The 16458-nt window shown below is 39.6% G+C and overlaps 1 protein-coding gene, 1 long non-coding RNA gene and 1 other non-coding gene across 3 annotated transcripts; 1 reads left to right on the top strand and 2 right to left on the bottom strand.

The window, feature by feature from the left end:
- Positions 1-264: 264 nt before the first annotated feature.
- Positions 265-2878, top strand: LOC120743030. Its single transcript, XR_005698025.1, has 2 exons — positions 265-307; positions 2780-2878. It is a non-coding gene; the product is annotated as an uncharacterized LOC120743030 (long non-coding RNA).
- A 9019-nt stretch (positions 2879-11897) lies between these two features.
- LOC120743040 (40S ribosomal protein S20-like) lies at positions 11898-13282 on the bottom strand. Its single transcript, XM_040046584.1, is given in 5 exon segments — positions 11898-12121; positions 12251-12324; positions 12504-12540; positions 12542-12604; positions 13265-13282. Coding segments are annotated over 5 exon segments (360 nt in total). The 5' UTR covers positions 13268-13282; the 3' UTR covers positions 11898-11938.
- Positions 12393-12458, bottom strand: LOC120743044. Its single transcript, XR_005698035.1, has one exon. It is a non-coding gene; the product is annotated as a small nucleolar RNA U54 (small nucleolar RNA).
- Positions 13283-16458: the final 3176 nt, after the last annotated feature.

Here is a 16458-nt window from a genome sequence, read left to right as displayed (position 1 = left end):
GAGACATCTAGTTACCCACTCTGGAGTTAAGGCATACCGCTGTGACATCTGTGGAAAAACCTTCAGCCGGCTATGGAGCCGAAATATACACCTACGCATTCACTCCGGAGAAGATGTGTACTGGTGTGATCAGTGTGGCAAATACTTTACAACAGACGCACAGTTACAACGCCACATGTTTACCCACACTGAGGAGAGACCTTATCAATGTGACCTGTGTGAGAAGACTTTTAAAACTCCACAGTACCTGAGAGAACACCAACAGATCCACACCAGAAAGAGACTCTACAAGTGCAGTTACTGTGAGGTTTGTATTTTTATTTTATTCTTGTAAGTTCAGTCTGACTGTTTGGAACAAGTCTGCTCATTAAATTGTGTTAGCATGTTAGCACTTCTACTGCACCGAAGAGTAGCTCTGAGCCATTATTCAGAGTTTCATTTCAGTTATGATTTTCGTTTACACGATCATGAAAAACTAAAAATGCTGAAAATTGCAATGTTGCTGTTATTTAATCTTCAGGCAGCTTCGTGGTATATCATGGTGTTATTATTTCTGCATAAATGGGCTTTGGTTTACAGCGGCTCATTCCTCTGTCAGGTGTAAATGGAATAAAATAAAACAAATTAAGTATAAAAACCAAACCATTCAGTAATCTTCTCTTATGATTAACAAAGTTGTATCGTTACGTAATGGTAGGGCTGGGCCATATCATACCGTTCACTGTAATACCGGTATAATGTTGGGCAACGACAAGAAAATGAAATATCGCGATAGAATATGGGTAAAACGCGCATGCAACAGTGCCTTTGTTTTCATACGCACATGGCGAAAAAGGCACGGCAGCGACGGAGAATGACAAGGGCGAAAGCGGATCGTTGAATGAAACGGATGAACCAGAATTGGTTTGTAAAAATGCTGCAATGACAGTGGTGTGGAACTGGTTTAGCTTTCGTCCGTCAGATACACAACAAAGCACTATTTTTGGTAGAGCATGCCAGCAGACCGTCGTTATTACCGTGTTTTTTGGTAAATACAGCACACTTAAAATCAAACCTTTGATTTTTCTGAAAATCGACAGTGCCCCTTATAATCCCGTGTGCCTTATGTTTGGATTCTGGTTGTGTTTACTGACCTCAAAACGATTTTATGTACACGGCGCTCGAAAATCTGTCAAATGTTTTAGTACGACTTTGCTAAGCTACGAACCCGCACCACTTGATGGATTGTCAGCAGTGTTGCCAACTCCTCAGTAAGGAAAATCGCTATTGGTTGTCGCTAGAAGTCGCTAAATGATGTCATCGCCTAATTTGCATAATTGGTCATGCTAATGTAATTCTAACCTACACTGTTGGAGAGAGAAATAACATCGTGGAAGAGACAAAGTCAGTAAAAAACGTCTTAAATGCATTTAGAATTTATTTAGAACTACAAATTAAATTTATTCTAGCAATTATTGTTTTTTTTAATGTCACAATTCCAACCCTTTATCCGTCCTTGGCTTGGACGGCAAAAGTGACCCGAAACAGGCACTCTGGTGGAGTTACTTTGTGTTTTTGTGTGTTCATAAGTAGTTTTAAACTTTGTGGTCCACAAAACAACATAACAGTAAAAGAAGAACTGACTGCGTTACAGTCAGTGCGGGAGCCCTGCCCTGATAGCAGCTGGGGGAGGACTATCCTCCGCCTGTGAGCGCTTTGACACGGGCGAGGTGCCCACCGCAGCACCCGCTGCTCATTGAGAGTAAGAGCGATACGCGCTTTCACGTTAAAAAGTTGTCATAAATAAGTCTCTAATAACGCCAGAAAAAGTCGCCAGATTTGTTGCTAGTCGCGTTTTAGGAAAAAAAGTCGCTAAGGGGGTCTGAAAACTCGCTAAATAGAGCGACAAAGTCGCTAAGTTAGCAACACTGATTGTCGGACCATTACGGCTGTCGTAGGCAGGAGCCTCGCGGAGTGATACGTACGGTGCTTCAACATAATATTACCGTATTGTGTGTGTATAAGCTCTTTTAAAGTTTTGTGGATATTTTACATGGTTATGCTGAGGATATGTCGGCCAATTTCCACTGGAAATGCCTTTTGGTTAAACTGTCAGCAAGGAATTTGCACTGTTACATTTTTATATAACTTTAATGTAAAAAACAGCTGCTTGTTTAAGTGAAAATACATTGATGGGGTTTTTTGCACTAACAAAATTGTGGAGTTAAGTATTTTCTCTAGTGTCAATTATATCGTCAGTTATATCGTTATCGCAAATTTTCAAATCTATATTGTGATAAATATTTTTGGTCATATCGCCCTGCTCTACGTAATGGTATTGTAGTATTGCAGCTGTAGTATCATTGCTTACATATAGCTTTAGTACTTTTAAATATTAGTGTTAAAATACCCATTTAATGGTATAATTGCAGTGTCATTGGGGGTAATAGTGTTTTTCTTGTATCCCGGTCAGCTCAGTGTTATAACTGCACAATTACAGTGTTATTAATGCAGTATTAAATCAGTATTATTGCAGTGTTACAGTAGTTTACCATGGGTACCCTAAAAACAGTAGTGTGGTAGTACATAAGTGTAAGTCAGATGTTACTGTAATATTAAATAAGTATTGCTGTAGTATTATGGTGGTAGTATTGTAGTTATTGTAGTCCAGTAAACTGAGTGTGTTAATCGAAACAGTAAAATGTAATTGGACGTCTGCAGAGATGCTCTTTATTTCAGGCGACTTTCAGGATAAAAGTGTTGAAGGACTGACTTACACTGTCTTTGTGTCTTTGTTTAGAAGCAGAGCGACACAGATGGATCCACTTCTCAACCCTGTCATCGCTGTGGTGGTGGGAAAGACTTTCGTTGTGACATCTGTGGAAGAACTTTCAGTCAGCAAGTCAGCCTAAAAATACATCAACGTAAACACACTGGAGACAAACTGAAATACTGCAAAGAATGTGGGAGAAGCTTCCCCACATCAGGTGACTTAAAACGACATGAACTCTTTCACAGTGGGGTCAAAAAGCACCTCTGTGATCAGTGTGGGTCATCCTTCACCACTGCAGGTGACCTTAAAACACACAAACGAGTCCACACAGGAGAGAAACCATACAAGTGCAGACACTGTGACAAAAGCTTCTCACGTTCAAGTAATCGTAACGAGCATGAACGTACACACATGGAAGGAAACTACAGCTGTGAGCAGTGTGACAAGAGCTTCAGTAATCTCAGTTCATACTCTGCACACAAACGATCCCACGTTACTAATAAACTGTTTCACTGTTACCAATGTGCCAAAACATTCACTTCATTATCTGCTCTGTGCAAACATCAGCGCGATCACGCAGGGCTGAAATCGTTCCCATCACAGGACGCCATCGAATCTGAAGAGAGAGAAACATCCTCTTCTGGTTTCAGAGTCCAACTTAAAACCCTGGAGATCAGGCTCCACAGAGTTCAGGTCGGCTCTCCTTAAAGTTCTAATGAGGCTATTAATCAAAATGTTCCTATAGTTCCATTTTAATCTTTATAAATTGTTCTTCTTCTGTTCGTGTTCAGTTTTTACCTTTTTTTTCAGTGGTTGGAGTTAAAATCAGTTTCCTGTTCTCAAGTTTTTATTGAATGTATTTTTATTAAAGTTCTTAAATGAAGTTAAAAAATGTTAAATAAAGAATTGTTTGAACGACAAAGATTTTGAGCCATGATGTCATTTCCTGTATTTCAGAGTAAAGACTGAAGTGACAAATGGAAACATGTTTACAGTCATGGAATAAACACTGATGGGTCATCTGTAGGAAGTACTATTGCTGACCTGACAGACTCGACCTTGTTTTCAAAGAAAGAAAGGAACTGATGACATGTGTCAGCAGAGGCTTTCAGGGTTGTTTAGAGTAGAGCTGATAGTCTTAAAGAACACGGGGATTATGACAATTTAACACAATGACCTGAGAAACATTCTTTTAACATTTCAAAAGAAACCTGCAATTTGTCTTTCTTCCACTTTCACTCTGCTCTCCTACACTGACGCCTGACTGCTCGGGTGGATTCATTTAACCAGGGCTGTGGAATATGTTTCGGGCGCCTTGTTTTTAATGGGTTCACAGTGTTCATGGTCTGAGTACAGGTTTCCTGGAACTGCAAAAGCAGCTCATCTGGGGTGGGCCTAATAAGTAATCTCAGGGTCGGTAAAGATGTGGAGGAGAAGAGAGCAGCGGCGGGGTGGAGCGCGAGCTTTAAACTCATGCACAAGAGAAACAGGTTTGTGATGAGAGAACACTGAATCCCACATTTCCAAATATAAAACAGATAAACCATATGATAACACCAGGTCAAGAGTGACTGATGAACACTGAGAAAACCTCCAACCATCAAATCAATTTGAGCTTAAACAGAAACACATGAAAGGTAATCTTGTTTTTTTTATATTAATCACCAGAGGTTGTTGCATAACAGGAGAGAATGGAGCCAGCTAAGAAGAGGAGGATGTCCTCCCTGTGTGGGAACATTTTGATCTTATATCTCCCAACAAGGTATGTAAATTTCTACAGAAGATGTATTTTCATAATACTGATGGTGCAATACAATTTATGTTAAGCGGCTTTACTTTTGTACAAGGTGAAGTGTTTAGGCAAGGCAAGGCAAGGCAAATTTATTTGTATAGCACAATTCAACAACAAGGTGATTCAAAGTGCTTTACAGAGACATTAGAAACAAAAACAAATAAAAAGCATGATTTAAAATTGATTAAAACAAGCAAACAAACAAACTAACTAAACACACACATTTCACACCTGTTCGCCGCGATCTGAACCCTTATCGTAAGGGGAGCTACCAGTCCTTCTGTGGACGAGCTACTTTCTATTTTAAAATCCCTGAATTTAAAATACTCTCTAGACCCAGTCTAGACCCAGCTGGGGAGCTACCCAGAGCTCTAAACCCACTTAACAAACAAACAAACAAACAAACAAACAAAACAGTATATAAAATCAAAACAGATAAAATCAGAACAGTAGATAAAATCAGTAGTTAATGTAAGTTTTGAAATTTAAGCTTAACTAATTAACAAACAAACAAAACAGTATATAAAATCAAAACAGATAAAATCAGAACAGTAGATAAAATCAGTAGTTAGTGTAAGTTTTGAAATTTAAGCTTAAAATTGTGGATTTGGTGCTTTATTCAAATGCAGCTGAGAACAGGTGAGTCTTCAACCTGGATTTAAATAAACTGAGTGTTTCAGCTGATCTGAGGCTTTCTGGGAGTTTGTTCCAGATATAAGGAGCATAAAAGCTGAATGCAACTTCTCCGTGTCTGGTTCTGACTCTGGGAACTGATAAAAAAACGGATCCAGATGACCTGAGGGATCTGGAAGGTTCATACTGGGTTAGGAGGTCACTGATGTATTTTGGTCCTAAACCATTCAGAGCTTTATAGGCCAGCATCAGAACTTTAAAGTCTATCCTCTGACGGACAGGCAGCCAGTGTAAAGACCTCAGAGCTGGACTGATGTGGTCCACTTTTTTGGTCTTAGTGAGGACTCGAGCAGCAGAGTTCTGAATGAGCTGTAGTTGTCTGACTGATTTTTTAGGTAGACCTGTAAAGATGCTGTTACAGTAGTCAAGCCTACTAAAAATGAATGCATGGACTAGTTTTTCCAGGTCCTGTTGAGACATCAGATCTTTTATCCTTGAAATATTCTTGAGGTGATAGTAAGCTGACTTTGTTATTGTCTTAATGTGTTTTTCTAAGTTTAGGTCTGCATCCATCACTACACCCAAATTTCTCGCCTGGGCATCCTCTGCACGTGCTCGTAAATAATCAGAAGAGCCTATTCAGCGACAGGTTGCTTCTCTCAAAGTCAAGAACCAACAGGCTTAAAAACTCCTTTGTCCCACACACCATCAAACTGTTTAAACTCCTCGTTGGAGGGGAGACGGAGGGGAAACAGGAGGACAAAGGAGAGTGGGAACAACTGAGCTGTAGTGCCTTTTCACTGTGCAATATTTGCAATATTTTTTTATATTTGACCTTTTTTGTAGGGCAAATAATATTGACACCAGTCATTTTGAGTTTTTCTGAAATGATTCTGTTGTTGTCTACAAAATATTTAAAAAATGAAGCTATAGAGAAATCCTCTGGTTAAAAATCCTGTTTTAAAAAAGCACTTGGGACAATTGTGGTGGAGACAGCTTTTGTTATAATATCAATAATATTTATATGAATATGGGATACTGTTAGATGTTTGCATAGACTTTTTTGGAATATGGAGACACTCCTGGCATTATATGAGCAAAGTGAAACTCATTTTTTAGGGTTGGTGGAGATGAGTGTGAAGATCCAAACAATCGCTGTCAGTGATGGAGAAGCTTTGATGAAAACATTTGGTAAAAAGTTCACCAGGATGAAGGAAATGAAATTCTCAAACTTTCCTTAGGAGGACCCCAGCACGCCTGCTTAAAGAAAGTAAGTGTGCCGATGTGGATGCTTGCAGCGACTGCTGTATAGAGGCCATCCTGCTACACATGAAACATATCAGTGTCATAATTGTTAGTTTAGTCACGTGTTTGTTTATTATCTTTATTGTTTTATCTGGGACTGTTTGCAAACATCTCAGAGAGAGGAGACACCAGCATCTGAACAGAGACTCAAACCAGCAACCTGCAGCTCCCTGCTTGGCTGCTCCAGTTTTCTCCTCTCTCATGTTGCCCACCAGTGATTTCTAGCTGCCCACCCACACAGCAGGCTAGAATATGCGCTGAGCCTCAGCACCCAATACTTGGACATGTTTTCTTTATTAAATAATGAACCAGACCCCAAAAAGTAAACAGCTGTTATTGCTAGGCAACGGGAGCAGCATTTGGTGATGCAGCACCTGACATTCCTGACCATGTGGGCGGAGCATGCATGGCATTTTGTAGAACTGTGCAACACAAGCACTTAGTTACAGCATGTTTCATTGTATCCAGACACAGCTAGAGACACATCTACAGCAGCATCTCTGTGCAGGACAGACGACGGTTGAAGAAAAAAAACACATCGAAAACTTCACTTCTCTACAAAACGTTGGTTCCTTTGTTTAAAAGGCCAAAATGAATCAAGGGAGATCGAGAAGAGGATTGGTGAGTGCGTCACCATACAGTACAGAACAGTCTGAGCTGATTAACCTACGAGAAGAATTTCAAATAATACAGGCTGAAAATGTCAAATTAAAAGAAGAGGCAGAAAAATCAAGAGGAGAAGCTAAAAATTCAAAGTTTGAAACCGAAGTAGTATTGAAGGAATTACTGCATGTGGGTCTAAAACTTAAAGGAGAGAAGATGGGAAAACAACAAGCAGAAAATGAGAATGAAAACATCAAGAAAGAACTGTTGGAAGCTCAAAAAGCATTGCAGGAAGAGAAAACCACAGCACAAGAAGCTAAAAATAAATATCAAACTGCAAAGAAGGAGGCAGAAAATGTGATGCAGGAATTACAGGAGGTGCAGGAAGCTTTTGAAGGGGAGAAAAGGAAAATTCAGTTGGCAACACAAGAAGCTGAAAATGTAACGGCTGAAGCTGAAATACTCAGGAAGGAATTACTGCATGTAAAGCAACAACTTGAAGAGGAGAAAAAACGTAAACATGAGGCAGAAAATGAGATTGAAAATATGAAGAAAGAATTGTTGGAAGCTCAAAAAGTGTTGGAGGAAGAGAAAATTAAAATACAGGAAGCAAAGAAAGAAATGGAAGATACAAAGAGTCACAATGAAAACATGAAGAAGGAACTGATGAAAGTGCAAGAAGAACTTGCAGAAGAGAAAATTGAGTTGAAGGTATTCAAGAAAGAAACGACAGCCTCTGAGGTGACCAAGAAAGGCTGCAAAGATGCACTTAAAGAAATACAAAAGCACAAAAAGGAAGCTAAAGAGCTCCTGAAACAGAAAGTCAAACTGGCCAAACAGCAGCTGAAAGAAACATTTAAAGACGCCGAGGAGCAGCTAAACAAAACCTTAAAAGAGCTGAAGGCAAAAGAAAAAGAAAAGAAAGCCGAGGACAGGAGTGGATTCTGGAGCAGACTGCTGAGAAAAAACTGACCCAGCAGCATCAAGTTTAAGGAGATCAATAGTTTCTTCCTCCTTCCCCCTCTCTCAACCTTTCTTTCACAAAAATCCCCCAAACTTGACTTGGGACGTTTGTTTGTTTTTTAAAAACTATTCTGAATACATGTACTGAAATACACAAATAAAATTGCCATAACTTGACCTCATGTTGCCGGCTTCTTTTCTTGTGTGTCTGTGGATGTAAAACAGTAACACACTTTCTGCTCTGTGTGTTTTTAATTGTAAATAAATGCAATATATCTTCATTTTAAAAACTTCTGCTCTAAATCTTTTTTTAGCAAAATGCTTTTTTTGCCCCTTCCTGATTTCTTATGTTTTAACATGTTTGTTACATTTACATGTTTCCGATTTCAAGTGTTAACACAGATGGTCAGAGACAGAGGTCTGGACAGCTCTTTCCCTTTATTTGTATTTATTCAGGTTATTTTTATACTCAAAAATCCATCCACAAGCTTCAACGCGTCCAGAACTCTGCTGCCTGTATCATCACCAGGACCCCTTCTATCCACCACATTACTCCTGTTCTGCAGCAGCTTCACTGGCTCCCGGTCAAATATCGTATCAATTTCAAAATACTCTTGTACACATTTAAGGCTATTCATCATCTCTGCCCTCCATATCTTTCTGATCTGGTTAAGATCACCGTGTTTTGAAAGGCGCTTTCAAATAAAATGTATTATTATTATCTTTGAAATATCTCAGTGTGACACTGATACTGTACATGAGTGTGGTAGGTTTTGAAAACAGCATCAGCAGAGTACACAGCAAAGGGGAAAGGAACAATTGTTCCTTTCAAATTTGATACAAAACATCCAATCCTGGATCATATCCATATCCACTTAGGATCGAGTGATCCAAATACACCACATTGTGACAATAACCACGGCATAGCAGCTGATGAGCAGCAGATAGATACTGCTCATGGCACCACTGGTGCAACTAGACTTGCAGTCAAGACCGCCTAAACCAAGACCAAGACCAGAGGGTATCGAGACCAAGACAAGACCAAGAACAAGTCGAGACAACATCGAGACGAGACAGAGACAGACAAAAAAGTCTTTAAAACTGCAGCCAGATGCTGCTTCGTTTACGGGTGTCAGGCATATTTATGTGTTTTTGCTTCAGCACAGCCCTCCTCACTTGACTTGACGCACTTGGCTGTCACGTCTCTCACCCTCTCTGTTTTTCACACAATGATATTGTCCTATATCCTCGCATGTGATTGGCCACAATATGGAGGGATTGGAGCACAGCTGAGGCACTGTGTGAGAGCTGAACAGCGAAAGAAAATAAAGCGAGGGTAGAAATGACTGATAGATTAATAGGCTCTGTTTTGAGTTTTGTTCAAAAAAGAATGACTTCATATAGGAAAAAATAAATATCACATATGCAGGACACCTTAAACTGTATCAAGACACGAGGACTAAACCCCAATTCAAACAGACCCAGAACTGATCGGGAATCAAAACAGGACTACAAGAGTTCAAAATCAGGACTACTGAGGACTTAACCAAAACAGAACCAGAATCAGAACTAGATGATAGTAGCACTAAAAATCATCATAGACCTGCACTACACTTATTTTTTAATTCTACCAAAGTACAATATTTAGATTCAGAGAAGTTTATATAATTATTCAGCCTTGTTGTGCAAACAAGCCTGCATAACTTAACAAATATAGAATTTGAAAAGTAACAAATGGTATCTAAGAAGTTACTCTAGGTACTAGATACATGTTCTGATGGGTTTTGGCAAACAACCATTTGACTAACATGTGTGTCTCACCTGCTCTTGTTCCATCTCTGTTCTGTCCTCTCTCTCCCTCTCTGCTCCTCTCTCCCCTCTCTGCTCCTCTCTCTCCCTCTCTGTTCCTCTCTCTCCCTCTCTGCTCCTCTCTCTCCCTCTCTGCTCCTCTCTCTCCCTCTCTGTTCCTCTCTCTCCCTCTCTGCTCCTCTCTCTCCCTCTCTGCTCCTCTCTCTCCCTCTCTGTTCCTCTCTCTCCCTCTCTGCTCCTCTCTCTCCCTCTCTGCTCCTCTCTCTCCCTCTCTGCTCTCTCTCTCCTCTTTGTGCTGACAATCAAGCCAAACACCAACATCATCAAATACACAGTTGAAACCAGACATTTACACACTCTTCAGATAAAAACACAAACACTTTTTTAATTGTAACATCGAATCAGACTAAATGTTTATTTTTTTTAGATTAATAAATATAAAAACACATTTGTTAAATTTAAGAGTAAATTGTCTGTATTTCTTAATTGTAAATGGCACCAAATTGTATTCAAATTGAGCCACACTCATGGAGCTCCACAATTCTTTTCCTGGTGTTTTGGTTGACATGTCTTGATTTTCCCATGTCAAAGAAACAGGCTCTGTGTTTTGCCTTATATGCATCCACAGCTGTGCCACCAGTTTACTCACATGGACTCTACTAACCTATCAGAAGCTTCTTCAGCTCAGAATGGAATCGTCTGGAGTTTTCTTATTAATTAACAATAAACTTAGTGTGTATGTACTCCTAAATTTGATGAAAGTGATTAAAATAGACAGCTCTGTCTCTTTTTATTCTGACATTTAACTAATTCAAAAGATATTTCAACATTTATTTATCTAAAACAAAACAAGTTTACTCTAAATTGATGTTTAACAGTAAAAAAATGTTTCTATGTTTTCTCTCTAAAGTTTATGTAAACATCTGGTTTCAACTGTGAATATACTGCTGTGAATTGAAATTCCTCGTTTTGCATAGAAATATACTGAACAACATACAAAGCATAATATATAAAATAACATGTACCTGAGTTTTTTCTTTGAAAGAAGCTCCTTGTGTTCATTGTTGTGTTCATCAGTACATATCTGAAACCGATTTAGAGAGTTTGTTTAGCCGTGGAGGGTAGCAACTGAAAATATGAAATAAACCCATGTAAGCTAAGACTCTCTAAAAGGAAAGCATTGTTGTTGTTGTTCGGCTTTTCATTTCGCCATTTGTTGATTCACTCGAAGAGTAAGTAACGTAATATGGGTCAAGTGATCATTTTGATATCAATCTTTTGTGAAACACTGTCATATTTACATTATTAGAACAGTGCCAATGATTTGCTTTGGTACCTGGTCAAACTTAAGCTCTCCTGTCTGCAGCAAACTCGCAGGGAGCAGCTTCTCCCCCCTCGCTCACATGCGCAAGTGTTGTGCTCAGTCGCCTAGTGCCTGAGCTCGGATCATACCAAAATTAAAGGGAATTTAGTACTGTGTGCTATGTGCTTGGAATATTGTGTGTAGGTTTTGTTTTATACAGTTGTCAGTCAGGCATCTTACTATGAAACAAATTACACTCCAAAAGACCCCGGGCTTCTGAAAAAAATGACCCGGGCTTAAGCCCAGTAAGCCACCCGCCCCCCCATGGTTGACTCCAAATCTCCCGAACACTTTGTCGATCTGAGAAAGCAAGACCGAGACCACGTAAAAGTGAGGACCGGTCTCGAGACATCCAACTCTGGTTTACAGTTTTCATGTCACTAGCCCCCTTAGTTCAAGGTTTCCCTAATAATCCTTCAACTGACAAATGTTTACACTTATTTTAACTTAGTAAAACCTTTGGCACTTTCTTTCCTTTAAGACCTATTAATAAAAGGCAAATTATTGCTTTTGAAAACTACAGCCATTCAGTGAGCGTCTAAGACTGCTTTTTCAGGTTCCTTTATTTGTACCTGTAGGTAGATTTTGCTTAAGTTTACAATTAACATCTAGACATTCATCGCAAACTTGGCCCTTTTGAGGTTTCCCACCATCACAACCCAAACACCACCACGTCATAGTTTCCTCATTCATTGCTTTATTGAAAAATCTGGGTCATTTATGCATCAGCGATAGTGACTTCGACCTCTACACCAGGTTCGATGCTGATGGAGGTGATCTGCTTGACAATTTCAGATGGGCTGTGCAGATCAATCAGGCGCTTATGGATCCTCATCTGGAAGCGATCCCAGGTTTTGGACCCTTCACCACAGGGAGTCTTTCTGGTGGTGATGCGCAGAGTCTGGAGGGAGGAAGAGAAATGCATTTTACTTTAATAAAATGATCAAGCATTCAGGATACGCAATCAAGAAAAAAGCAATTTATTCTAATCTGGTGTTAGATAAGAGTTCTGAGCCATGGGCTTCAGTACCTTGGTTGGCATGCGGACAGGTCCCTTCACCTTCAGGTTCTTTTCCTTAGCCCCACGGATCAGGTCTGCGCAGACTGCAGAGCAGAAATGCACAAAACTTGAAAACATGGCAGTCATCACTTTGCCTCATTCGCTTTCCAAGCCGTGGCTCAGAATAGCGTATACATAAATCAGGGTTTATCAGTCAAATTTTTGTCCTCATCGCTCAGGTCAGGTTAAACTCACAACATTAACTAAATCTGAGCTTAATTACCCTTCTCCAGAGATTTGACGTTGCGGCTGGTGAGGGTTGATGCGGATGCGGTGGATGGCAACCTCAGTGTCAACTGGTGCCTTGCCGGTGTCCTTAAAAGCCTGGATGTGAGGAGGAAAAAGCAGTTACTCAGACCCATCCTTGATATTGCAGGACGATGTGGAAAAAAAAAAAAAAAAAAAAAAAAAAAGGTCCACAGAATATTACACAGCATGGCTTACAATTAAACAAGCCTCCCCCCCCAAAAAAAAAAAACAAAAAAAAAAAAAAAAAGGGGGGGAGATCTCAAGAACACGGGCAGCGAACTAGTTTAGGTTTGATTCCTTTTACACTGATTCGGAAGCCCGGGCAAAAGCACCTGAACGCAGCGGCAGAGAACTATAATTTGGGACACCCCGATGAATAACGACACCCAAATGATTTACTTTCAGCAACAACCGGCCCCCACAAAACGCGCGAGTCAAGAGGAAGCTTGAACTTTATATAAGCGAGTCTTCTGCCTCGCTTAGAAATGCGCCGAAACGTTAACTGTGCATTTAACATCCACAGCCGCATGAATCTACAGCTTTCTAACGTTAGTAAAACTATCTACAGTCCGTTTGGACGGTGTTTATGAAGGGGCTGCGAGCGCCATTAGCTGTCGGCATTAGCAGCGACACTCCGTAAAACTCTTGAGTTCAAATTACTCTACAAATTATCAAGCAATTAGCAAAAACCAGCTGCATACAAGTTGTTGGTTGACATAATCAAACAGCACATACCATTGTGAATATTCCTGACCGACTTATTCGGAAAAAAATTCAAGCGAACAGCGGTGAGCCAGGAAAGCACGCCACCAACGTGGTTAGCTCTCGGTGAAAAGACCGAGCACAGGCCAGTTTCCTCATATGTACTGCTCATCCGGGAGTCTTCTACTTCTTCGTTGGTGTTTCAAGCAGCTCCGTAACTAATAGCGACATCTATTAACGTGACTTTGAAATTGCAGTGTGATCATGTATGTGCGTTTTAGATAAGACTGCAACTGTTACTTTTACTATTATTCCAGTAATAGTGATTTGTACAACTGATAATGCCACAAATTTGTTACAGTAGTTATTGTGTTGTTACTCGTAATCTATGGCAAATTCTTCATTCCAAAATGTGCATTTAGAAGCAAGAATCAAAATCAGAATATTTTTTAATCCAGAGGAAATTAAAAGGTTAAAGCAAGTTAAAGTATCAATATTAAATAATACAATATTTTACAAAATAGTTCTAATGATATAAATGGTTTAATTACACAAATTTCCGCAAAATATATCCCACAAAATTGAAATATAAAGTTGACACTGAGAAGCCCCTATCGTCATATTAAACAAAAGAAACTGTTATTCCAACCCCCAGGGCACACAGTAAATAAATCTTAACCTCCAGTAAACATGAAGCAAGAATTTTGAGTAAAATGTAAATGAAATATATGAAATCAAAGATTTATTTATTTAAGTTAGCAATCATCACGGAAAATATACTTGGTATAAACTAAATATATGCCAATCAAGTAAAATTTCATTTGACCAGATTCCATAATTCTAACGTTTTACAATGTACAAATTGTATATGTAATTTAATTAGATAAATATTAAAAATCATTTCCTTTTTGTTTTTGTGTTTTTGTTTGTTTGCTTGCTCTGACTGTACTGGCTGTGAAAACAAGCTATGAAAACAAATCGAATCCTGCAACAAACAAAATTTTTTTCATTAAGATATTGCTTGTTTTTTCTACTGGAGAGAAAAAAAAATCTCCCAGATTTTTAAAAATATTTTTTCAAATATATTTATTTATTTAAAGTAAACCTTATTTCAAAAGTTTACATTAAAACTATATTTGTGTATATTGTGCAAATAATAATGCTCACTGTAAATACTGCTATTTGGTGTCTGGGGTTTGTAAAATAAAATTTAAAAAAAAAGGAATAAAGTGAATTGTTGCATTTTTCCACCACATGGAGGGCAGTGGAAACAACGTTTTTGCGCACATCTGATCAGCTGCGCGTTGGCAGGACATAATAACAAGAACAATCAAATGAACAACATAAAATAACGCGAAAAACCTCCGTGTTTTGTAGCACTGTGTAACCTGCTGGTATATCTACAAACAACTAAATAACCTCTAATATGGTAGACGCCAGAAACAGCGTCAGAACAACAATAGCAAAACAAGAGACCTAAAAAACCAGAGAACACTTCCGGTAAAAAAAAAAAAAACGTTGCAGAATAATACAATCATTGTTTGTAACAAATTTAATGTTGAGGCGAGAGCCAACAAAAGTTCAGAAAGATGGTGATAGCTGAGTGAATAATTCAATATCAAATAACTAAATTCTGTGGAAACACTGCCCTGTTTGAGTATTTACATTTTAATTGTAAGATGTGGTCAATTTGCTTTGTGTCACCAAAGTATATATTAAGGTTTGTGACAACTGGTGTTAATAATTTGAAAATATTATCTTGCTAGGTAATGTATCGGGACAACTAGTCATATACGAGATGTGAAGTGAGGAATACTAAAACACAATGTTAATGAAATAACTAACGCCAGGCCGAGCTATAGTGGTTTGACCAAAGTACCGCATAAAAGTCTGATCGTACACTGAGTATGCTTTGTTTTGAAAAGCAGAAGTTGCGCCGTGGTAGCCACTAACTTCAGCCGTGGTCAGATTCCTAAACAAGTAACGGAACCGGGCATAGCCGGCTGATGGCACGACAAAGTTGTTTTGTGAAGAACATTAGACTATAAATATGAGGAGACTGGAAGAGAGCTACTTGGCGTATTGTTTGAAAGGGAAGAACTTAACAACAAACTAACTTCATTTTGCTGTAGCGTCATGATTTCCAAACACAGCGACACGCCGCAGTGACAGAGGAGAAAATTTTTTCATCGGTTACGGCGTAACGAAACTGGAAACTGAATGGAGACGAAACAGCGCGGACGAATAAAGACTGAATTTTCGGGGTCCCCGTGAATGGCGGCTAACTTCTACGTGCCTGCGATGAGGGGGACTATGACGCCCCCGAGAATCCTGGAGCCCGGAGCCCCGAAGGAGTCCGGGCGCAGAGCAGGCTGCGGTCAGAAGCCGTTCCGGAGTGGGAAGCGCGTGGCGGACATGGTGTCTCTGGTTACCTGTGGACTGCCAAGAGACGAAGAGGGAAAAAAACCGGCACCTTGCAGTCGCCCTCGGCCAGCGGACCACGAGAACCGGTCCGGTTCTGCTGGAAAGGGAGGCTGCGGTGGACAGTCCCGACAACAACTAACGACGGCTGGACCCCAACTGATGCATGGCTGCGAGGGTTGGGGCAAGCTTGCTGGAAGGCTCATGTACTCATAGTAGTCTCATGTAAGAGGGGGGCAACAGACTCCTTCGGAAAAGGTGCCTTTTTTTATTTTGCAAGCGTGTTTGTTGAATCATAAAGTAATTAATATGGAGGGCAGGAAATCTTCCGAGGGCCCCTCCCCCAATGGTCGCATAAAAACACACATTTTAGTGGACGATGAGAGGGATCAGGATTGTGTTTAGTCTTTGTGCCTTTAATATCAGCATGCGATCGGGGGTTGAACTTTGCGGAACTTGTGGAGTTTCGTGGGGTAACACTTTATAATTACAGCCAGCGACAAATTCCATGTAGTTTTGAAATTGTATTTAAATAATTGTACTTGAAAGTCAGATGCAATTAATATTTGAACCAACTTAATTACAAGAAGGCACATTATAAGAACCGGGGTAAACAAGTCAGAGTTTTTAAACAGGAAACAAAGAATATCATCAAAATTTGGCAGGCCGTGAGAATTTATAATGATGGAGCCAAGCCTAGCTAAATTGAGCTTAAAAGAACAAAACTTAATTTAGGCCTTATGTGCAGCGCCATATTATAAAGTAATACCATTGTGTATCTAGAGATTTCAATGATCCTTCAACCG

This window comes from Simochromis diagramma, unplaced genomic scaffold (genome assembly GCF_900408965.1).
Source record: "Simochromis diagramma unplaced genomic scaffold, fSimDia1.1 OVJJ01000661.1, whole genome shotgun sequence".
Taxonomy (NCBI): Eukaryota; Metazoa; Chordata; class Actinopteri; order Cichliformes; family Cichlidae; genus Simochromis; species Simochromis diagramma.
The sequence above is the reverse complement of the archived record's forward strand: the minus strand, read 5'-3'. Positions and strand labels throughout refer to the sequence as shown.